We start from the raw sequence: 24,201 nt of genomic DNA on the forward strand, positions 1-24,201 counted from the left end.
ATAAAATATATACACACAAATCATCCAAAAATAAAACCCAAACTAAATCCAACTGGCCCAAAAGTACACAACCTAGTATTCCACAAAAATTGGAAACTTATGGGCTAAACAATGGGTCATAGGATTGAGTTACAAGGGTGGTGAGTTTGGGCTGCAATAAGAACTTTTTTTGTAGGTTGTCATGAAATCATGCATCAACTCCCAATAAACCCATTAGACCAGAAGTTCAATCACTTCAATTGGGTTCCAACATTTTTTTTTAATAACCTGTTTCAAATTATATATTCAACTCTGATCTATAAATTTTTTCCAAAACTAATAAGGTAAATCGAACTAATTTAGCTTCGAAGCTTAACACTAAATTGTATATTTATACGCACAAATGTATTCAACTCAAACTCAAATCTTGAATATTCGTGGAAGGAATTGTTCTGTTGTTGGAAGCAAGTTCCAAATGGAATTACCCATCCACTATACCAATGTCTTAGGGGTAACATAAGGCCATTTATTTTGATTGTTGAAATTCTAATTTCTTTCGCCATTAAAACACTTTTTTTAAAGCTCGTTTCGAACTTGACAAAACTTTCATATATACTCTTCTCACTACCACTGAGTGTGTGTAGTAAATTTGGTAAATTATAATATGAAAATTATGTATGTACATTGTACAACATGCTCGCTTGAGACAATGTTGGTAAAAGTTGAATTAGTGATTTTCTAGTACAAGGACATGTTCCACCTGCCCAACTAGCCTTTCAGCAAGTTTGATTGTTGTTTTTCGCAACAAACAGAACGTTTACATTAACTTAGATCCAAATAGATAACATTACATAGAAATTCAAGAGAGTACATACACCACTCCATACAATCTGACAAATAAACAAACTCTCGAGCAAGGGTATGGGCAATATGGTTCGCAAATCATTTAGCAAACTTAATGATAATGTGTTTAAAACATTTTATCATTTCTTTAATATCACGTAAAAGTAAAGAAAATGAAGACTCTCCCCCATTTGCACATAGGTCTTGAACAACTTGCAACCAGTCTGTCTCCACATGAATCTTGTCATTTGCTCGTCCTTTAACCCAACTCAATGCTTCTCTAATTGCTATGACTTCCACCTTCTTAGGATTAATGCCTCTATTCAAAAAATACCTTTGATTGTTGCGGTTTGTTGATATTATTAATACTATTGGACTTAATCTATAATGGTTTTGCATTTTATAATCTTTCTATGTATAAACAAAAGTTCAATAAAATGTCACTTTCGAACATAGTGACATTCTCCACACATATATAACTATGGATTCAAGAACACAACAATAAGTCAAAAGGTGTCCACCTTCCATGAATTATGAGACATGATTTTTATATTACAAGAAAACTAATATAAATAGTAAAAATAAATATCTCCTTAGATATTTCATTTCACTTTGGCGTATAAAATGGGCCCAAACGCGCAATAATATCTTTCACTCTAAGGAAAGTTCTAGACGCAGACAGTAAGTACCTCCGCTAGTGACGCTCAACCACCGATGTCCGCCCCCGTCGCCGTCGCCGTCGCCGTCGCCGCCGCCGAGAACGACGAGCTCGAAACGCCGGTGCTCGATGCGGAGCGGGCCAATCTGCTGCAGCGCATTACGGAGGAAGGCGGCTACGCTTACGCCAGCATGGAAGCGCTAGCCGCCGGCGGCGATGTGAGGGCGGCGGAGGCGGCGAGGGAGATGGCTTGGGAGCAGCTCCACTCCGGACCTTGGCACTCCGTTGTTCCCATCTGGAGAGACGCCTACTCCATCGCGTGCCTCCACGTGGCCAGGCTCCATTACGCCGCCGGCGACTTATCCCAGGCGATTCGAGCCCTCGACATGGGGATCATCATGGGCGGATTGGCTCTCCGGGATGACTTGAATCTCGCGATGCGGAAGGCCTCGAGAAAAGCTAGCATTGCTCTCGGAGCTTCTCTGGCGAAGGATCAACCGATTAGAATAGTTTCTGGAGAGTTTAACATAGAGGAGGTGAGGTTCGTCTCTTTCCCTCTTTCTCGTTGATTCTCATTCTTTCTTATCAGGAAACCAAACTATGCCCTAAATTGCCAGTTGAGGATTAGATTCTGTAACCAAATAACTTAGAATTGAGACTGGGATGCCTTTTAATGTAAAAGTTGTCTATACATATATAGTAAGCTAATATATTTATTCTATAATGAGTAATATTTTACATTGTGTGCTAAATGCTCATAATTACTCTGTAAAAAAACATTTAGAACTAACAAAGAAAAAGGGCTAAAGTTTAATCTCGCACCATGAACTATATCGGATTGTTATGCCGCACCTGACCTTTCAGAACATATATTTCGATCCACTTACCTTTGTAATGAAATAATCTTTAAAAACTTTGTATCTAGCAATTAACATATTTCTGAGGCCTCATAATCCTTTGAGTCAATCTTAGTAGTGAGCTCTCAAGTTCAATCCCATTCATCAAGCTTGCTTTGAAATGATTAGAACTTAACTAACTTGAGCCTAACTATGTATAAAATTTGCAACTTTGCTTTGAGCTTGGTCTATTTGCAAATCAACAAGTAATTATTTGCCCCAGACTACTATTTTTAATCTTCTTTCTCCAATTACAGTATCTTTTTCTATGGGGATTGGAGTGAATAATTTCTACTTTCAGCCTAGATTATATGATTTTGACCTTTTCTAGTGTGAAGGTGGTTATTTATTGTTTTGGAAAAAATTATAGTGATCATTTGGAGTGGATTTGCAGGTAGTGCGGCTTTTGCCTGTAAAGTCACTCTCCAGTAAGATAGTGGGAAAAAAGTCTGCTTTATCCTTTGAAAGTTTTCTACAAGACCATCTTTTATCTGGTTCTCCTGTTGTAATCAGCGGTTCTATGGATCACTGGCCAGCTAAGAGCAAGTGGAATGATTTGAACTACCTACGTAGTATTGCTGGCTTCCGCACTGTACCAGTTGAGGTAATTAAGATTGTGTTCGTTTTTACTTTTATTTTTAAGTCAAGCGATTATTTTGTTCATTTAAAGATTTACAGAAAATCTGGCTGATTGATGTATAGATGAGATTTACTATGAATTATTATCTTGTTAAACTTTTAGTGTAAAGTTCCAACCTTGATCATTGAAGGTACTTAAATCATTTTTATCATTTTATGGGCAACTTGAGCGCATTTTTTCTATAGCTGTCTTGTACTGACCTTTTTACCCTCACGTGGGTTTAAGTATATAACGTATAAAACCTCAAATTCGTTGTAAATGGCTTGGCCTACTAAATGTGAAAGCACACTACATTGAAGTAATTGAACTAAGTCATTAGACTCATTGTTCCTGCAAGCCTTATAGTTTTGTTGGTTAGTAGATATATATCATTTACAATGTTACATATAAATCCAGATAGTGTGACAAGCACATGAACTGTTGATTCCCAATTTCCCATTCATTGTTTCTTTTGTTTTATCAAGTCTAACTGTTACTTGCCTTTGGTTCTGTATTCTGAATATGCTTGACGAATTTCTGTAAGCCAATTTTTGTAGAGCTTGTAACATGAACTTCCTGAGTTAATATTAATTATTAAAGGCCAATATAAAATCAGCATCAAGTATACCAGTGTATGCCTTATAATCCTTTAAGGCCATGTACATGTCCTAGATGAACAATATTAGGATATAAGAATGTCTTTTAATTATCTAAAGTTGGTGTTCTGTAAATAATTTTCAAGGTGGGAAAGAACTATTTGTGCTCAGAATGGAAGCAAGAACTGATCACATTCTCTGAGTTTCTAGAGAGGATTCAGAACAGTGATTGCACTTCTGCTGAAACTACATACTTAGCTCAGCATCAGTTATTTGATCAGGTATAACGTATTCTAAACATATAGGGTAGCCATCCATTGTTCAGATGCCGATCACCTCACTCTTACCTAAATGGCAGATCCAAGAGCTGAAACAGGACATTCTTACCCCTGATTACTGTTATGCTGGAGGTGGGGAAATCAGGTCAATTAATGCTTGGTTTGGCCCAGCTGGCACTGTGACACCGTTACATCATGATCCTCACCATAATATACTTGCTCAGGTATGAATATGTAAATAAATATGGCCCGACTAACAACGAATGATCCTAAGCGTGATGTAATCAATATGGAGAAACTCTTAAGCAAAGCCTGAATCAAGATCTATAATATGCACATGCATTTGAAAGCGGCTTAGGAACTTTTAGTTCTTTCTAATATTTTCCCGTTTTCCTCATAACTGCAGTTATGGACTGAAGTACAGCCTTTCCAACCATCCAGCATGACTTTAAAGTTACCATACTTTTCTCATCTACTAAAAATTGATCGTCACTACCCATTTTTTGTTAAACTCTGGAAATGATATATAATATCTTTATAGTGTGAAAAAGCTATAAGTTGAGTTACACCTATTTTATAAAAATATATCTGGTTTGTGCGACTTAAAGAAGCCTTCATAGTGTTCTGTGTGTTACAGTGCTCAGTGCTCAAGAGACTATGTTTGATGCACTTTTCTGAGAACTAGAATGGGTTTCTGACCAAGAAACAAAGTTCCTATTCATCTAATCTATGTATGGCGATGCATTTCATGCGTTATTTTGTTAGTGGTAAATGCATTCCTAATTTCAGGTGGTTGGCAAAAAGTATATTAGGCTTTACCCTGCCACAGTCTCGGAAGAGCTTTACCCACATAGTGAGACAATGCTTTGCAACTCCAGCCAGGTATATCTGTGCTAGATAGATAGGTTATAACATTCTGGCTAAAAGACTTAACCATCTAATGTTCCCCGGTCCATTTCTTGCACTGCACCACAGTGAAGTTCTTTGACACACAATTGATAATTCCCTTCATTTTATCTCACTTGCAAAATGTGTTTGAAGGTGGATCTGGACAACATAGACGAAAGCGAATTCCCAAAGATATCGGGCCTGGAGTTTCAAGACTGCGTTTTAGAGGAAGGGGAGATGCTTTACATCCCTCCAAAATGGTGGCACTACGTACGCTCCCTCACTACAAGTTTTTCAGTTAGTTTTTGGTGGAGCAATACTGAGAATTCATCAGATACCTAACCACACCCCAATTCTTTTGCGGTATCTCTATGGTTTCCTTGCATACAAAGTAGAAAGCCAAAACCATTTAACCATCCATACTCATTCTGGGCATCAATATGGTTTTTGATTGTACCATGTCTATGATGAACTAAAAATCTGCAATGTATAATTCCACCTAAGTGGGGGGCTACATAACCCTCCATTTGGTTGACCTCACACACTTATCTTGCTGAAAACTCTTCCTATCCCTGTCCATTCTCTATATCTTTCTAATTTTATCTGATTCTTGAAGTGACTCCCAAGTCCATTTTCTTCAAATGATAAGTCTAGAATCATTGATAACCAATATAGTAACAATGTATGTATGTGTGTGTGTATATATATAGCTTTCTATGCGACCGTGGGGTTACTCACCATTAGGTACCCATAGATGTACCACAAAGTCTCCAGAAATGCACTATGGGGTGTGGTGTGGTGTGGTGCATTTTTTTTTTTTGTTTGTGGTGTATTGGTGCATTTTATTGTGATGCATTTCCAAACATTATGTGGTACATTTATGCATATCTAATAGTGAATCCTTATCAGTTGTACAGGAAGCACTGGAAGCACTGTTCACATTTGAGATAGGGATTGAACAAGAAGAATTTCTTTCTTCTTATCTACTAATAATTCTTCTTATCTACTAATTAAGATAATTAACAGAAGTAACACAAATATACATATACTTCCTCTTTTCTTGTTCTCAAACAAACATATATATATTCTTACATCTGTTTCTTCGTCTCTCTCTGTCCATCCGAAACAACATATATATAACCCATGATTCTTGTATTCACTTGAGACCAGACAAACATATATATATATATATATATATATATATTAATCTCTAGTGTGCCTAAATTAATTAATGAATGGATACAGCACTACTAAAAAACAAACCAATTAGTGGAGCACTTAGACAAGACCATTAGAGGCCACGCATACATTTAAATATGTTATCACCATCCACCTGCTCCATTATTTCACAAAGAAACAAACATATATATTATCATGTCTCTCCCTGTGTGTTCACCGAATGAAGAAACAAGCAAATATTAATGTAACAAGAATGAATGGCGTAATTAAGTTCGGTATTAATATTAATCAAAGAGGATTAATGCTGCACAATAATCTTACTGCAATAAATTAGGACATACGAAAATGAAAACAACCTAAATTAGTTATGTATAATACCATCGTGAATAAAATTATCACACGATAAAAATTCTCATCCAACACCTAATATTACATGTGATTATTTATATTCTCAAAGTCGATGACTTAATTGGACAAAAAAAACTGTTGATGATCAAATTGATAATTTCACAATAGTCGAGAGACCATTTTAGTAATAAACTCTAAATTATATATTAGAGCAACCAAATAAAGATTATGAATATAAAAAGTTAAAACTAAAAAATATATATGATTAAATATTTAAATGTGTCATTATTACAATAGTTGAGGTTAAAAGCGAAATTTACTCCAACAAAGTAAATAATTTTTTTTGGTATAAAAATGTTATTCATGTCTCCTCTGAGTCCTCTTGGCTCTCGCTCTGTAATCGGTACTTAGGGCTGCTCTCAGGGTTTAATTCCAGAGGTTTTCGGCTTCTTTCGCAATGGCGACAGGTATACCACTGTACTCACTTTACTTTTCCTTTCAATTTTATTAGTAATCGGGTAATCTGCTCCTACAACTTGTTTAATTAGTTGTTTGATTGATGAATTGAACGGTTGTTCTGACAGATGGGAAGAGGAATAAAACCGATAAGGAATCGATTGATTATATTTCGAGTTTGCCTGAATCTGTTATTCATCGCATACTCTCATTGCTTCCCTTCAAGCAGATCGTCAGTACTTCTGTGCTGTCCAAGACGTGGAATCGTTTTTGGTCCAATTACCCTAACATTGATTTGACGTTGGATTTCGGGTTTCACTATTGTCCTCGCCCTCAATTCTTGTCTATTTTCGAAGGGATCATGGACCAGTGCCTTTTTCGAAAAGATTGCATACAGAAATTGGATTTAAATATCAATTTCCCTGTTCTTGAGGAGTTGGTGCCCTTTTTGGATCGGTCGTTGGGGGCTGCAGTTGTGAGGAATGTTTCTGAGCTAGTGATTAAGATCCATTGCGGGAAGGAAAGGGATGGTACAAACAGTTTGTATTCTATTCCTGAGGAAGTTTTTACTGGTTCCTTAAAGGTTTTAGAGATGGAGAGATGTAAGTTTGAGGGTCGCCATGCTTGCATTGAGCTTCCGTGTCTGCAGAAGTTCACACTTAATTGCTGCACATTCTTCGGTGAGAATTTGTTAAATAAGATTCTATGTGGTTGTCCTGAATTGGAGTTTCTGGATGTTTCGTTTTGTGAAGGTGTTGGAGATTGTCTCTCTGTCGTTAGTAAACCTCGGTTGAAATATTTTAATGTGTGTCATCTTAAAGAGATTGCGAGGATTGAAGTCTTTGCACCGAGCCTTGAAACATTCAAATGCACTACAGTGACACCTTGTGCCATTGACTTGGCTCGTTGCAGTGCCCTGAAATGTTTGGAGTTGGGTGGGGCTGACCTATCTGCTGATTATGTTCCCATTCAGGATCTTTTGTCTAAACTTCTCTATATTGAAAAATTGCAACTGAGTAACTGTAGAGTTGCAGACAAAATTGAGATCTCGAGTTCATGCCTCAAGAAACTAGTCATCATTGATTATATCAACTTTCCCGGTGCAGAAATTGACCTTCCAAATTTACTCGATCTAGACTTCTCGGTTACAGGTCCATGTAATTCTCGCAGTAACTTCAGTTCTTGGAATCTTCCAAAGGTAGAAGAAATTCACATGGGATTTTCAGTTCAAAGCTTTCGGGCTCTTTGCAGGGCTGGACTAAAAGGTTTTCTTATGAAACTACATAACTATGAGAATTTGAATTTGCTTATTGAATGCAAAGGTTTACAGGTAAAATTTTCATTTTTTCATTCTGCTTAGTTCAAATAAATGACTAAGCCATTATTGGCAATTGCTGTTATATTGTTGTTGTTCTTATTAGTATATAACCAGTTAATTAATGTTCTATTTACAGATGCAGAACTTTATTGTGTTTGAGAAATTACATGCCATTTCCTTTTCTTCTCTCAATACCTTCTTAAAGAAGGCAATGCCACAATTTATTGTCATATCATCCAGGAGAGTTGAAAATTTATCGGGTCGCATGTTGATTCCTATTAGTAGACCCATTAGTCTATCATTGATATGTTCTTCTCGCCGAAGCATAGAGGTATTGTTTTTGTTTTCATGGCCTTGTATATAAAGAATGCAGCCACCCTTCAGTTCAATCAATACTCATTAGTGTGCTGCAATATAATGCCCTTATGTTTTGCTTTACACTTTACCTGAATTGCAGTTGCTGTATAGAAATCTGAGCAGTGACAAAAGTATGCAGTTTGCATGTAGTGATTTCCTCTTGGTTTCTACTGAAGAGATAGAAGATGAAATGGACCCTGCATGGAAATCCTTCATAAAGATGCATTCAACTGGTTATGAGACTGCGACAATAATCCTCCGTGGACGAAATTGGTTGGGAGATCTTGTTTGAAAGAGGCTTTGTAGATAAGGGAGCAGAAGGGGTAATTCACAGAAGATTGGAGCTGTCACTACTTGAGATATGTCCTGTGTAAACTTTGTCTTGTGACTTGTTCAAGCCAATAAAACCAATAAACTGCTTATTGGGAGTCAAACTTGTAACATTATAATTACTTGAGGGGTTACCTCACTACAGTCATTGACTTTAGTAAATTTAGTCCCTATTATGGTATCAGTATGGCTTATTGGTCAAAAAATTGAAACACTTATATGGCTTGTGAAGATTGTATCAAAATGTTTAAGTTTTGGTAATTTAATACACAATACACAGGCAATACACACTACGGGAATTATGGAGTTGGAATATTTTATTGAAGACTTGAGTTGGAATATTTTATTGAAGACATCAAGTAGATTATCAGATCAAGCAAGCACATGGAATACAAATTAAAATGGAGTCAAAAGTTATTTTGGTGGAGCTACATCTGCTACAACATGGAGATATGAACAATGAAATATTTTATTGAAGATATTTAAGCTCCACTAAACACGGGAAGGAGACATGAATTAATGTAAGGATGTTTGGCCGATATGGGCGGCTGCCAAACAACAAAATGACAACGAGAATATTTTTTCCCAAATATAAAAACCCCAAAGCTTAGAAGAAGAAATCAGAAAAAGAGGAGAGAGGAGACATATAAGAGAGAAAAGCACAGTCAAGAAAAGTAAATTTCCATTGTGCAATTCTAAGCTTAAAAGTTAAAAGAATAGCCAAGGACTTTGTGGTCCAGTGGCATCAAACCCTTCCCTTTATACGGGAGGTGGTGGGTTCGAGCTTGGAGGACGGTCTATCTCAAGGATTGTCAAAAAGGAATAAGCGGGTTTGGAGTGAAAGGAACAGATTCTTTCTCGCATTTTACTTTATGGTTATTATTATTAATGTGCAACTAACCCCCCATAACTCTTATTCACAAGAGCACATAATTTACAAAATGCTACAACTATATTTTTTAAGCATCGTGGCAAGGAAATTTACTTCCTTAACTCTTTTCCAGTTCACTTTGAGTTAGAATAAGGCCGCTCTAGACTTTTTAGCTTGCCCGGAACTAACACTTACACGCAAAAATGCAAAGGCAAGGGAGAGAAGTCTTTCTACGCAAGGAGTCATATGGGAGAAGACTACAACCCACGCATGAAATTGTCAACAAAGGGTATGAAATGTTATGCAAAAGTGTTAAAAAGGCTCAGACAAAAAAGAAAGTGTTAAAAAGGACAAGCAATTCGAGGAGATAACTTTAATTTTTTTTTTTTTAAAGGAAGAACGGCATGCTAAAGTATTTTTCAAATATCAAATTTACAAGTTCTCCTTGTATGTATAGAAAGAAAAAAAATATAAACTGCAATTCAGCGAACAGTAACACATGTCAGACGTCACGCCTTAAATCAATGAAAAATGAATTAAATAAATGCGAATAAGTACAGACGGAAGAAAATTATTGTTACGCCCCAATGCGTTGAACAGTTACGACTGTCAGACAACTGACCCACAAGAATAGTATCGCCTTTGTACTCTGACTAGTCGGAGGCCGAACGACGACATTAAAAAGGACAAAATAGACCATTTCATTGTCAAAAAACACCTTCTAATGCACAAAGTACACATTTTTGTCGCCTGAAAATGTCTCGGGCAAAAATTCATTGAGCCATTATATTATTCATATATTATTATATTCTAGAATTAATATATAAAAAGTTTTGGTATAAAAGTGTTATTCATGTCTCCTCTGGGCTCTCGCTCGGTAATCATCGGTACCTAGCGCTGTCTCGGGGTTTTCGGCTTCGGTCGAAATGGCGGCAGGTATATCACTGTACTCACTTTACGTTTCCTTTCAATTTTATTAGTGATCGGGTAATCTGTTCCTGCAACTTGTTTCATTAGTTGTTTGATTGATAAATTGAGCGGTTGTTCTAACAGATGGGAAGAAGAATAAAACCGATGAGGAATCGATTGATTATATTTCGAGTTTGCCTGAATCTGTTATTCATCACATACTGTCATTCCTTCCTTTCCGGCGTATCGTCCGTACTTCTGTGCTGTCCAAGACGTGGAATCGTTTTTGGTCCAATTACCCTAACGTTGATTTGATGTTGAATCTCGGGATGTACGATTGTCCTCGCCCTCAATTCCTGGGTATTTTCGCAAGGATCACGGACCAGTGCGTTTTTCGAAAAGATTGCATACAGAAATTGAAGTTAGATATCAATTTCCCTGTTCTTGAGGAGTTGGTGCCCTTTTTGGATCGGTCGTTGGGGCTGCAACTGTGAGGAATGTTTCTGAGCTAGTGATTAAACTGCATTGCCGCGAGGAAGGGGATGGCCCATACTGTTTCTATTCTATTCCTCAGGAAGTTTTTACTGGTTCTCTAAAGGTTTTAGAGATTGAGAGATGTAAGTTTGAGGGTTGCGATGCTTGCATTGAGCTTCCGTGTCTGCAGAAGTTCACACTTAATTGCTGCAAATTCTCGGGTGAAAATTTGTTAAATAAGATTCTATGTGGCTGTCCTGAGTTGGAGTTTCTGGATGTTTCCTTTTGTGAAGGTGTTGGTGTTGGACATTGTCTCTCTGTTTTGAGTAAACCTAGGTTGAAATATTTTAAGGTCTTTCATCTTAAAGAGCTTGCGAGGATTGAAGTCTTTGCACCGAGTCTTGAAACGTTCAAATGCAGCTTACTGAAACCTTGTGTCATTGACTTGGCTCGTTGCACTGTCCTGAAATATTTGAAATTGGATGGAGTTGACCTCTCTGCTGATTATGTTCCCATTCAGGATCTTTTGTCTAAGCTTGATTATATTGAAGAATTGGAATTGGGTAACTGTATAGTTGCAGACAAAATTGAGATCTCGAGTTCATGCCTCAAGAAACTAGTTATCATTGATTATATCAACTTTCCTGGTGCCGAAATTGACATTCCAAATTTACTCCATCTAGAATTCTTGGTTACAGGTGCATGTAACTCTCGAAGTAAGTTCAGTTCTTGGAATGTTCCAAGGGTGGAAGAAATTCACATGGCATTTTCTGTTCAAACCTTTCGGGCCCTTTGCAGGGCTGGACTAAAAGGTTTTCTTATGAAATTAAATAACTATGAGAATTTGAAATTGCTTATTGCATGCAAAGGTTTAGAGGTAAATTTTTATTTTCTCATTCTGCTTAGTTCAAATAAATCCACGAAGCCATTGGCTATTGACTTCTAGCATTGCTGTTATTGTTGTTGTTCTTATTAGTATATAACCAATTAATTAAAGTTCTATTTACAGTTGAAGAAGTTTATTGTGCTTGAGAACTACATGCCGTTTCTTTTTCTTCCCTCAATACTGTCTTAAAGAAGACAATGCCAGAATTTATTGTCATATCATCCAAGAGGGTTGAAGATTTATTGGGTCACATGTTGTATCCTATTAATGGCTCCATTAGTGTATCATTGATATTTTCTTCTCGCCAAAGCATAGAGGTATTGTGTTTGTTTTCATGGCCTTGTATATAAAGATTGCAGCCAGCCTTCAGTTCAGTCAATACGCATTAGCGTGCTTCGATATAATGTCCTGATGGTTTGCTTTACACTTTATCTGAATTGCAGTTGCTGTATAGAAATCTGAGCAGTGAGAAAGCTACAAAGTTTGCTTGTAGGGATTTCGAGTTGGTTTCTACTGAAGAGATAGAGCATGAGCATGAAATGGACTCTGCATGGAAATCCTTCATGGAGATGCATTCAACTGGTAACGAGACTGCAACAATAATTGTCCGTGCACGTAATTGGTGGGAGATGTTCTTGAAAGAGGCTTTGTAGAAAAGGAACAGAATGGGTAATTCAGAGAAGATTGGAATGACAATATTGAAATTTCTATTGGAAAATAATCTCATTGTTTGCATTTAATTCAACTACATTTTTTGTCTATAGACATAAGTTTTGTTTACACCAGTAAAGAGTTTTTTGCATTTTTAGTCTCACGATTGGTTTACGACTTTCAAACTTTGCAATTTTGGTTCATGACTATTGTTTTTGTTGCAAAAATGGTCCTTTCGGTGCCGGAAAACAAAAACCGGCGGATTTTCCGGCAATTTTTCGCCGGAAAAAAAATCGACATATTTTTCGTCAACTTTTCACTGGAAAAAAATTCTCCTTTCAAGTAGGATTAAAATTGACATTTCTAAACAATTAATTTAAGTTAAAAAAAAATTCTTTTCTAAAAACATATGTAGTCAATTTAATTATTTTTTATTTTGGTAAACTAATTAAAGTTAAAACCAATTCTTTTTAAAAAGCATACGTAGCCAAGCTAATCTTAGTAAAATTAAATACAAATTCAAAATTATTTTTACTTTTTCGTTTAAATTTAAATTATATTTACTTTTTAACTTTTTAGCCAATTAAGTACAAATTCAAAATTATTAATACAAATTCAAGATCAACAAAAAATAATATTATTAAGATTAAATTTAAACTAAAACGTAAAAATAATATTTGAATAATTTTTCCCAGTAGTAACATCTGCCAACACAAAGGGGAATTTTTTAGAAACGTCAATTTTGAATAAAAAGTAAACTAAATTAATTTTTTAGAAATGTCTATTTTAATCCTACTTGAAAGGGGAATTTTTTTTTTCCTGGTAAGAAATTGACGGAAAATATGTCGGTTTTTTTTCCGGCGAAAAATTGTTGAAAAATTCGCCAGTTTTTGTTTTTCGGCGCCGGAAGGACCATTTTTGCAACAAAAACAATAGTCGTGGACCAAAATTGCAAAGTTTGAAAGTCGTAGACCAATCATACAAGTGCCACTATAGTCGTGGGACTAAAAATGCAAAAAAACTCCACCAGTAAATCCACAAATGTGTAAAGTGAACTAAAGATCTATTGGAGTATTTGCTTATTATAGGAAGCAATCGTATACTTTAGTAATTTTTTTTTTCTTGGGTGATGAGGGAATTTGTAGTCCCTCTTTAAGGATGTGCCTTGTAATTTTATTAGGTAAATGACTATAAGAAAATAGACTAGCATAAGTTACTCAAAGATGACTGTTAAACTAATAAAACTAATAGATTGGTTATTGAGAGTCAAACTTGTAACACTATAATTACTTGAAAGAGTAGCCACATTACATTATAGGAAGCAGTTATATACTTTAGTAAATTTAGTCCCTATTATGGACTTATGGTATGAATATGGCTTATTGGTCAAAAAATTGAAACACACATATGCCTTGTGAAGATTGTATCAAAATGTTTAAGTTTTGATAATTTAATACTTTTGAAGATAATTTTGATAATTTAATACTAAATATTTGTTTTTAAAATTATATCATAATCATGATTCCGCTTTAAGTTTATTATTATATATAGACTTACATTTCACATATATATTGTTCTAAGTTAATAGATTATGTATTTACATAGGTAAGTTTATGTATTTACTGAGAATGTTGACAAAATAGGAATTCTGATAATTTTGTACTTATTTATAATATTTTTAAAATTGAGTAGAATTAGAGAAATTAAGACTGAATTGCAAGCTAAAGGATGAATTCGAAAAACTGTACAAAATTTTGGGGTGAATTATAATTACATTAGCAAATGTAAACAATAATTGAAGCGACTGTGCCCATTTCCATAATTTCGCTCTTCAACTTTGGCAACTTCCCCATTCATCTCTTTCTACGCTTCCAGTTTGGGTAGCCATAGCCATAGGCATAGCAAGCATTTCGTCTTCTCTCCTTCTTCACTTCCAATTAGCGCATCCATATGAGACAAACTTCGGAGACGCAATATTCAGCGCGTGAAATTGATGGAGAAGCAGTGATCTGATCGAGAAAGCTGCTCCAGCCGCCGGCAAAACCTTGCATCGTCGGAAGCAGGTAGGTTTTAGGATTTTCTTAGGGCTTGTGTTTCTCTGTATGTAAACGGAAGAATTTGTTAAAGCTTTAACACTGTTCGTTGTTCTAGAAGAAATTGAACTGGTATGTGAAAATATGTGAAAAGAGAAGATTCTTTTGGGAATTATTTACAATCAGCTGAATGTAAACTCTAATCTACTCAAAGTAGCGTTTCCATAATGGCTCCAGTCCAAGTAGATCACTAACATCAATTTCAGCTTCCTTTGTATTTCCAGAAATTGTTTGATTGCTGCATTATCCGGTTATCTTGTCTAACAGATTAAACAATGAACGAAACCGGAACATCCGAGGAGGTGGAGGAGTTGTTGGATTATTTTTCGAGGTTGCCTGAATCTGTTGTTCATCACATATTGTCAATCCTTCCGTTCAAGGCTGTTGTCCGTTGTTCTGTCCTGTCTAAGACGTGGAATCGCATATGGTCCAATTACCCCAACATTGCATTGGTGTTGTCTGACGATATAATCCCTTATCAACAATATCATGGGCGCCAATTACTGGATTCAATTGAGGGGATCTTGGAGCAATGCCTCTTTCGAAAAGCTTGCATTCAGAAATTGCTGTTAAGTATTAGCTTTGTCAGTAGTGATCTGGAAGAGTTTGCCCCCAATATGGATCGCTGGTTGGGGGCTGCAATTGAGAGGAATGTTTCCGAGCTAGTGCTTGACCTTACTCACTTTAGTTTGGATGCTCTAGACATTTTTTATTCTATTCCAGAGAGAGTTGTTGTTGCCCATTCACTCAAGGTATAGACGTTGCACAGTGTAAGTTTGAGGATAGGTTTACCTGCTGTATTGAGCTATCACATCTGCAGACATTAAAGCTTCACGACTGCCAATTCGTGGGTGAGAATGTGTTGAACAAGATTCTATCTGGATGCCCTGTGTTGGAGTTTCTCGATGTAATTGATCAGGGTGGCGGCAGTGGAAGTTTGATCTCTATTTCGTGTAACCCTAGGTTAAAATATTTCTGTATTGAGGGTGGTACACAGCTGAAGAGGATTGAAATCTACTCCGCTCCCAGTCTTGAAACATTCAAATGTATGCCAGGAAAAGGAAATCCATGTGCCATTGACTTGGATACTTGCACTGCTCTGAAACATTTGTATTTAAAAGAAGCTTACCTCTCTGCTCATCATCTTCCTATCCACAATCTTTTGTCTAAACTTGTCTGTATTGAAAGTTTGGAATTGTATGATTGTGAAGCAGCAGACCAAATTAAGATCTCAAGTGCATGTCTCAAGAGACTAGTTTTAAGCTATTTCAGTAGCTTTCCTGGTGCTATAATGGACCTTCCAAATTTACTTGATCTAAACTTGGATGTTTTCCGTGAATGTAACTTAGATTTTAAGTTCAGTTCTTGGAATGTCCCAAAAGTAGAAAATTTTCACATGTCGTTTTCTGCTAAAAGCTTCTGGAGTGTTTGCAGGGCTGGACTAGAGGGGTTCCTTATGCAATTACATAATTATGAGAGTTTGAATTTGTTTATTACAGGCAGCATCCATAGAGATGGATATGGAAGTGGATGTGTAAGTCTTTATTTTCTTTCTTCCCATAGGGTTGAATCCCCAATCCTAAGAACATATGAGAGGATGTAAATCATAGTAACTTAGTCCCTCAGCCTCCACTTTGAGAGGTTGCTTCCACAATATCACTGGTGGGATTCGATCCTGACCCTTCTTTCCAAATTTCATCTGTCCTGTAACCAAATAAGCTGCCCATGGGGGCTAGTCTTTATTTTCTCCTTCCACATTAGCAGGCAGGCCATTAATATATATAGTGTTGCATTTAAATTTGCAGAACATAATTCTGCATGAGAAACTGTTTGCAGTTCCATTTTCGTCTGTCAATGAGTTCCTAATAGAAGCCATGCCAAATTCTATTGTCATATCATCCATGAGAGAAGAATATTTATTGACAAGAGTTCTGTATACTGGAATATTCCCTGCTCGTCTATCCTTGATATTTTCTTCTCGCCAAAGCATTGAGGTATTACATTGCATTGCATTCCTTGCACTAGCTTGCTAGCTTTCAGTTCAGTCAATAGGCAATATACGGAGTAGTATATAATAATGTCTTGATTGCTTGTTTTACTGGTTTACCTGAATTTTGCAGTTGGTGTATAAAAACTTGATCAAAGCTCACCCAGAATGGAGGTTTCAGCTCCTTTCAACCCAGGAGATAGAGTGTGGAATGGACTCTGCATGGAAATCCTTCATCAACGCCCTTTCAACCGGTTACCACACTACTACAATAATCATCGAAGAAGGGACGGGCTTTTGATATATGAAGTTAAAATATTGTACTCCGTACAAGTTAGCTTTCATTTGGAAAGCAACAAAATGATTTCAGGAAAATATTTATTAGAAAATGACGCATTTTTTAGAAAGCATTTTTCTTTTCTCGTGTTTGGTTGTATTCTGGAAAACTGTTCGTGTGTTTTTTGTTCATTTTCTGAAAAATGAGCATAATTATTTTTAATTTAAAAATTTAAAATATACAATGGTAATGGTGGTGGTGGTGGCGGCGGTAGCGGTGGCAATGGCTTGTGATTGGTTGCTCCACTATGGCTTGTAATTGGTTGCTCCACTATTGTAAAAGGAGAAGTTATTTTCTGAAAAATCCCTTCTATTTTTCATTGACTTTCATTTTCCCTCCAAGCAAACATTGAAAATCTGAAAAATAATTTGTAGAAATATATTTTAGGTTTCCAAATGCATCCTTAATTGAAAATAATTATTTTTAATTATTTTTTAAAAATTTTAGATTATTGTAGGAGTGTCCATTCACCCTTACATAGAGTTTAATTATAAATTAATTCAGTGATATATTTTATACTCATTATTATTTATCATTTTGATTCCAACCGAACAAAAGAATCAATATTACCGATAAGTTTTATCAATTTTATTGATAATTTTTTTTTTATATTAAATTTCAAATTTATTTCTTAGTTTTTGTGAGTTTTGTAATCACTCACCAAAAAAAAAAAAAAAAACAAAAATACAAGGAAGAGAATGCTTTTACAGGCTAAACAAGGTCTAAAGGTAAAGGGGGCAGACGGAGAGACAGTACGTTACACGGCTGCTAAGGATGGACGTCCTCTTCAACTCCATCGACGTCCGGGACCTTCTTTCCGTGCCGGACGTCGACGACGTGTCGGCGCCGCTATCCGCACCGGATCTCCGCCTTCTCATCGACCGTCTCCAGCTCCGTTCTGTAGACATCAAGTCTAAAGTCCGGCACTACATAATCTCCCACCACACTGATTTCTCCGCGCTCTTCTCCCAATGCTCCGACGTCGTTTCCAGATCCGAGCACCTCTCGGACCGAGTCTCCGACTTGCTCCGTCTCATCTCCGACCGCCCCGTCGAGGTTACTACCAAAGCTGTCATCGACGAAATCGTTGCCAAGCGAAGGGAGACGAGGGAGAAGAGGGATCTTCTCGAGTTTCTGGGGGTAGTTTTGGAATTGAGTGGGAAATTGGAGCTTGTGAAAGAGGAATTGAAGGCCGGGAATGTGGAAAACGCAGCGGCGGCTCTGAGGGACTTGAAGTCGGCGCTGCTAGTGAGCGAGAATGACTTGCCGACGGAGAAGCCGCCGCCTCTAGTGTATGATCTATTAAAAAACCAGTGGACTGAGTGCTTTGAAGAGGTAAAATTATGATTTCTTATTCTTTACAGAAGTTTGCAAGGGAAAGAAAAGTCTTTCTTTCTGAATGATTATTTACTGCTTTTTTATTGCTTTTGTATATAGCTTTTACTGTGATTGTTTGGTTATTAAGAGAATATATTGGAATAATAATTAGTTAAGTTTGGTTATTAAGAAAATAATTTGTTAAGTTTGGTTATTAAGAGAATAATTAGTTATGATTGGTTATTAAGTGAGAATATATTGATTGGTTATTAAGAGAATAAATAAATTACTGAGTATTTATTTTTCTTGATGTTTGGATAGCTGTTTAGTTTCCTAATAGGATAGTTGATGGAACTAGATATGCACCACTGCACCAGAAGATAATTGCTTGTTTTTTAATGCTAGATGATAATTCTAATTTACTTACAGGCCAACCATTTAGTAAAAAAGAAAAAAAAGAAGTCTTTTCTGTCTTGTCTAATAGATTGGTTGATACAGAAGTTCAATGCAAAAATGAAGTTCTTCAGTCTTGTCATATCCTTTTGAGCATGTGATGGCTATTCTGTTATTAAGTCAGTAGCTCATCAAGTTTCAAAATATAATAATGATATAAAAAAAATAGATATAGTATGCTGTTTGGTCATGCCTTCTATTGAGTCTATTGGCTTGTTTTGGGTGAATGGAAGAATGAGCTCAATTAAATATGAATATGAAGTTGAAGGAAATATGTTAATGATTTTTATTTGAGTTTTGTGATTCTTTGGTTAGAGGAGTTGCATTTGGATGTGTAGATACAAGAGCTTCTTTTGAAATGTATAGAAGATGCTGTGCGGTTTGAGCATGAAGGCCATACGGTTCGTGTCAAGCATCACACAAGCATCCATGAGATTGAGCTCCCAACAATTTTAAAAGCTATGGAAGTGAGTGCTTTCTCATTTGACAAGAAACATTGTTTCTATCAAATTTGAATTATTGAGAAGTGAAGTCTTTAAATTCAACATTTTATTTGATTTCTCCTATGTGGCTAAATTTTGCTCTGTTGCTTTATTGTAGGCCATCGGCATAATGGATTATGGACTAGCAAAAATAGCAGATTCAATGATTAAAACTATTGTTACTCCTGTGGTAGTTGATTGGTCTACTACTACTTTCCATGTGGAAGAAAAAACTAAGGAATCAGGGCATTGTGCTGATTCAGTTTTGAGGATAGTCTCTTCAACTGATCACAAGGTACATCTTTCACAGCAACATGAATTAGTGAAAACTGGACTACTTTTTCAAAGTAATAAAATATGTATTCCTCATTCATGCAGATTGACTGTTCAAGTGGTGAAGCCATGTATTCAACTCTGATTCAAATTGTTAAATTCATCAATGAATCACTGTGCTTCCAAAATGATGCTTGGATGCACTGTTTCGGAAGACTGACATGGCCAAGGATGTCTGAATTGATCATTTCAAATTTTTTGTCAAAGGTTTATATCAATGGCATGACTCAATACTCTTTGATACCTAAATTATGTTTTCCACCCTGCCAATATTCTTGCGTGCTGTAACTTTCTTGGTGTTGACATGTTAGTCAAATTCTGTCTTTGAGATGAATTCTGGAAAAACTTTTAACTAATACAATGTAACCATAAAAAGTGATAAATTTTTATTGAAATGTCATATGAGATTGATCTCATTGCACTTCATTTTCTAAGGCAATTACTTCACATTGTTGTGACCTATCTGTTCTATTAGATCACTCACTGAGCTATGGAATTATTGCTATGAATAGTTGTTTTGTTTTCAAGGCCTTTGTGGACAAAAAAAATAGATGTGTGTGATAACTTGTGAATTTTTAAGTGCAAAGTGACTAAGTGAGCATTGTTCATGCATAATTTTTCATATTTTACTTCAATACTAAATCATTTGTATATTAAGCTGGAAGCATGATATTGTGGCTTCTTCTTCCAGCTTGTCCCTGATGATGCTTCCAAACTTGCGGACTTTCAAAAACTTGTAAAACATACATCTGAGTTTGAGACAATTCTGAAGGATTTGAAATTCATCTCATCTGATAGCAAGGATGAAAGGTTGAGTAGATTTGCTGATAATGTTGAAGTTCATTTTGCTTCAAGGAAGAAAGTTGAGATTTTGACTAAGGCTAGAAATGTGCTTCTACAATCGGATTTCCGATTTCGTGAAGTGAGTAAAAAAAATGATTGTTGAGTGCTTTATCAGTTTATTGTCAAGTTTTCAGCTTTAACCGTGCTGGACATATCCCTCAGCAGGACAGTGTGAAGGGAACTCAAGTCAAGGATGAAGAAAATGGAAACACTACCTCTGATCATGTTGTTGATTTGCTTTTTTCATCTGAGAAATGTATGGTATCCGAAGCAGCATTGCAACTAATGAAGTTAGTGCATCAAACCCTCAAGGTTAGTGCGCACAAGTTAGAAAGAAATTGTCTTCCAATGGAAGGGATAAATGGATAATAGAGACTCTAGAGTACATAAATATGATTGTATGATAAACAATACTCCGTATTAGATTTCTTTTATTTTTATTGGATAAGAAACATTAGATTTTTATCTTTTGAGCACAATCGTAATTGATGCTGTTGTATGCAGGATGTTTGCTTGTCATCTCCCAGAGTGGGAGTGGAGTTTTATCAAGCTGCTCGGGATTCTCTGCTGCTTTATGAAGCTATTTTACCGGTTAAGGTTTGTAGATAAGATAGTTTCATGTTGAAATTGCTTAACAACTTGGAACATAAACAAACTTTCTTCATAGACGATTAAACTTGGCTTCTCATATAGTAAATTAACTCTACTTGCTCATTACCCCCCTTTTTGTGCCTTTTTTTTTTTGAATGGATAGAGTTGGTGGTGATAATTTTTCTGTTTCTTTTCCTTTCATTTCTTCTGACTATGGAAGTTGGAGAAGCAGCTTGATTCCATCAACCATGCAGCTGTTCTTATCCACAATGACTGTCTTTATCTCTCTCAAGAGATTCTTGGGCTTGCATTTGAGGTATGCAAGGATGGTTTTACCTGCCTAAATTCTTGTGTTGTGTTTGTATGACATGGATGCTGTTTACTACCCTAAATTCTCATGTCACATTGGGTTCCAATTTCAAAATATTTAACCCACCTTTTCCTGAGAACTGACTTTATTTCAACTGTATTTTCTCACAGCATTGTGGGTATTAAATCTGCCCCTTTCTCCATTTCATTATGGAGAAATTAATTTTTAAAGCTTCTGCTTGAGGTTGAATGTTGTACACTTATTGGGCAATAATGTGTTAACTGTACACTCCCCTGCCTGAAAGAAGGAATAGGAAAAGAGACATCTTTTTTCATTGTGAACATAATAATCTCACATCCATACCCAACCTGACCTGTGCGTGTGAATTTGTTGATAGATGAAGTTTATTCAAAATTCCTCAAAATGGGTTCACATGCCAAGTGGTTAACCAGAATTTTAAAAAAAAAATATTGCAGACCAACTAATCTCTTTAATGTGAGTTTTCAGCTATGGTTAAAGTTATAAAATAATTTACTTTTCATTAATCGGATTATATGGGCATTTTGGGTATAGTTTGGTGCTAAATTGCACCATTTTTAAGCCTTAGGCATGGGTTTGAATCCCACCACCCCCATCCCCCATTTGGGATGTACCAAAAGATCTAATTGGATTATACAAATTTAAATGGCTATTTGGCTAGCTTTACATGACTATTTATCTTTGTGATTTGTTGATTATTCTTTCTTTGATGTTTCAGTATCGCTCAAACTTTCCCAGTTTCATCAAGGAGCTTGCGGTGTTTGTGGATTTGGCCCCAAGATTTCAGATGATGGCAGAAGAAGTATTGCAGAGACAAATTCAACTTGTCATTGTTAACCTAAAACAGGTAAGTTCTATTTATATAATCATGTATTTGTCTTTGCAGCTGCCGATTATGTATTCTCAATCTATGATCCCTTTATCCCTAGGCCATTGATGGCGCTGATGGATTTCAAAATACCCACCTGGTTAAGCACTATGAATCTGCTAAGCTGAGTATTGACCAGGTAAGCTTAAGGAATAAGTGAATTATTATGTCACTAATAGTCTAATATCTTTTAGCTTAGTATTATTGCCACATGGAAGAGTAACCGGTTCTTGATCAGGTTGTCTTCATACTTGAGAAAGTACACATTGTTTGGAAGTCTTTAATGCTACCTTCGACATACAAGAGAAGTATGAGCATGTTTCTCGAGGAAATTTTTTCTAGAATAGCAAAGGACATACTCCTTTTAGATGATATGGCCGCTGAAGAAACTTTGCAGGTGCTGAAAATAAGCTCTATTAGACTAAGAAGTTGATAAATTTTTACAGCATTAATAACTTCTGCACTATTGGTTCATTTGAACAGCTTCAAAGTTTGATTCACTTGCTATTTGAAAATCTACAACCATTCCTGGAATTCCTTCTGGATCTCATTCAGAGAGAAAAGTTGCGGGATTACCCCATACAAACTATTGACGATCTCATACCATCCCTCCGGAAGTTAAAGAAGCTTGCAGGTAAACTCCCTTCAATGATCTTTTATTTGAAATTCATCGGTCTGGGGTGAGGTATTCACAAAACTATCATTACCTTGAATTCCACTAGATCTTTTGGACATGCCATTGAAGTCCATCACCGAATCCTGGGAAAGCGGTGAACTTGTCATTTGCGGTTTTACATCATCCGAGGTACTACGAGATTAAATTCACTAATCCTATCGATTCCTTACTCGTTTCATTCAGTATTGTGAATACTCGTACTCTTTAATGGCAAGAAACACACTGCAGCGGAAGATGCCGTATAAGGTGATTAAAAAGCATTGTTTTTACAGTTTTATTTATTTATTTATTTATTTATTTTTTGTTTTGCAGGTACAAGACTTCATCAGAGCCATATTTACGCAGTCAACCCTGAGAAAAGAATGCTTACACAGAATAGAGAGTACCGCGTTTGGCTAATATCGAATTTTCCAGGAAGTGCAAGTCTTCATGCAGTTGTATAATTAGGTTAAATTTTGTATTTGAGATACTCAACAAGTTCAGCAAATCATATATACAGCACTAAACCCCTTTTTATCTCAATTATTTTTACTCTAAAGCAACAGGTAGGGTGTGTTTGGTTCGCACATGGGAATTGGAATGAAAATCAAATACTTGGTAATGTTAATGAGTTTTGGTAAAAGTATTGCGCATGTTTGGTAGTAGGGTAGAATTGGAATAATTATCAATATTGATATTTGGTTGTGTACTTGTGTATGAATTTATGTTTTAAAAATACGAAAGTAAAAAATCAAGGCAATTGATCTTAATATAATGACATCTAAAGCATCAATATGAACAAAAAAATCAAAACAAAAATTTTAAAGTGCTAATCCAAATTTAAAAATTAGATTACAAATAGGATGTAATGATACTCCTATTTAATTAGGGAATCGGATTTTTGATTGAAAATTAATTAAATCTCATAGTTGTGTTTTAAAAAGTTTTTAACCAAAGATTTTTTATTCCCATTTTTAGTGTGTAAACCCACGAATCAAACACACTCTTAGTTATTCACTTATTTGTAGTTCGATCACCGTTGTATCCATTACTTGCTAAACAAAGTCACAGAGAAATTACTGAGTTAATCTCTATAACAATTTTAACATAAGAGAGATTCATTCAGATAACTTTGAATAAAATTAATTGAAATTGTATTTTATTGATATTTAATGTGATTAAGTCCATCATATTCATAGATGATTAAACTAAGAAAATATTTTCCATGTTCAAACATTAATGACCAATTCAATAGGCTATTATCTACTCTCTTTAATTTTTTATTTTTTTTTGGTTTCAACAGTAATGACCACTCAACTAAAATTTACCCTTCACTGTCGTGGTACAACACCCTGAA

At 35.7% G+C, this 24,201-nt stretch overlaps 6 protein-coding genes across 10 annotated transcripts; all 6 read left to right on the plus strand.

Annotated features, from left to right (window-relative positions):
• The first annotated feature begins 1,473 nt into the window (after positions 1-1,473).
• On the plus strand, positions 1,474-5,376 carry LOC116024574 (lysine-specific demethylase JMJ30-like). Of its 2 annotated transcripts, XM_031265490.1 has the most exons (6): positions 1,476-2,016; positions 2,771-2,980; positions 3,738-3,872; positions 3,950-4,093; positions 4,659-4,751; positions 4,911-5,376. In XM_031265490.1, the coding sequence occupies exons 1-6, from the start codon at positions 1,537-1,539 to the stop codon at positions 5,097-5,099; spliced, it is 1,251 nt and encodes a 416-aa protein (XP_031121350.1). In that variant the 5' UTR covers positions 1,476-1,536; the 3' UTR covers positions 5,100-5,376. The 2 variants fall into 2 exon arrangements, with proteins under 2 accessions (XP_031121351.1, XP_031121350.1); XM_031265491.1 differs by lacking the exons at positions 4,659-4,751; positions 4,911-5,376 and adding an exon at positions 4,276-4,652 and having other exon boundaries at positions 1,474-2,016.
• Positions 5,377-6,601: 1,225 nt separating this feature from the next.
• On the plus strand, positions 6,602-9,038 carry LOC116026247 (F-box/FBD/LRR-repeat protein At3g26920-like). Its single transcript, XM_031267729.1, has 4 exons — positions 6,602-6,751; positions 6,869-8,070; positions 8,195-8,389; positions 8,516-9,038. Exons 1-4 carry the CDS (start codon positions 6,742-6,744, stop codon positions 8,705-8,707), a joined length of 1,599 nt encoding a protein of 532 aa, XP_031123589.1. The 5' UTR covers positions 6,602-6,741; the 3' UTR covers positions 8,708-9,038.
• Positions 9,039-10,542: 1,504 nt separating this feature from the next.
• LOC116025415 (putative F-box/LRR-repeat protein At3g18150) lies at positions 10,543-12,699 on the plus strand. The gene is made up of 5 exons (XM_031266636.1): positions 10,543-10,552; positions 10,670-10,885; positions 10,978-11,876; positions 12,009-12,202; positions 12,329-12,699. Exons 1-4 carry the CDS (start codon positions 10,543-10,545, stop codon positions 12,072-12,074), a joined length of 1,191 nt encoding a protein of 396 aa, XP_031122496.1. The 3' UTR covers positions 12,075-12,202; positions 12,329-12,699.
• A 1,666-nt stretch (positions 12,700-14,365) lies between these two features.
• On the plus strand, positions 14,366-17,024 carry LOC116024591. Of its 3 annotated transcripts, none has more exons than XM_031265516.1 (4): positions 14,366-14,599; positions 14,836-16,163; positions 16,435-16,623; positions 16,750-17,024. In XM_031265516.1, exons 2-4 carry the CDS (start codon positions 15,678-15,680, stop codon positions 16,915-16,917), a joined length of 843 nt encoding a protein of 280 aa, XP_031121376.1. In that variant the 5' UTR covers positions 14,366-14,599; positions 14,836-15,677; the 3' UTR covers positions 16,918-17,024. The 3 variants fall into 3 exon arrangements, with proteins under 3 accessions (XP_031121376.1, XP_031121377.1, XP_031121375.1); XM_031265517.1 differs by having other exon boundaries at positions 14,854-16,163; XM_031265515.1 differs by having other exon boundaries at positions 14,897-16,163.
• LOC116025416 (putative F-box/LRR-repeat protein At5g02700) lies at positions 14,905-15,640 on the plus strand. Its single transcript, XM_031266637.1, has 3 exons — positions 14,905-15,381; positions 15,450-15,564; positions 15,627-15,640. The coding sequence occupies exons 1-3, from the start codon at positions 14,905-14,907 to the stop codon at positions 15,638-15,640; spliced, it is 606 nt and encodes a 201-aa protein (XP_031122497.1).
• Positions 17,025-17,660: 636 nt separating the features above from the next.
• Positions 17,661-23,487, plus strand: LOC116025825 (centromere/kinetochore protein zw10 homolog). Of its 2 annotated transcripts, none has more exons than XM_031267180.1 (14): positions 17,661-18,288; positions 19,062-19,190; positions 19,324-19,500; positions 19,584-19,745; positions 20,230-20,460; positions 20,544-20,693; positions 20,886-20,978; positions 21,193-21,288; positions 22,040-22,168; positions 22,251-22,328; positions 22,428-22,586; positions 22,673-22,823; positions 22,912-22,994; positions 23,178-23,487. In XM_031267180.1, exons 1-14 carry the CDS (start codon positions 17,728-17,730, stop codon positions 23,262-23,264), a joined length of 2,286 nt encoding a protein of 761 aa, XP_031123040.1. In that variant the 5' UTR covers positions 17,661-17,727; the 3' UTR covers positions 23,265-23,487. The 2 variants fall into 2 exon arrangements, with proteins under 2 accessions (XP_031123040.1, XP_031123041.1); XM_031267181.1 differs by having other exon boundaries at positions 20,547-20,693.
• The last annotated feature ends 714 nt before the right edge of the window (positions 23,488-24,201 follow it).

Source organism: Ipomoea triloba, chromosome 7, assembly GCF_003576645.1.
Source record: "Ipomoea triloba cultivar NCNSP0323 chromosome 7, ASM357664v1".
In the NCBI taxonomy this organism is placed as follows: Eukaryota; Viridiplantae; Streptophyta; class Magnoliopsida; order Solanales; family Convolvulaceae; genus Ipomoea; species Ipomoea triloba.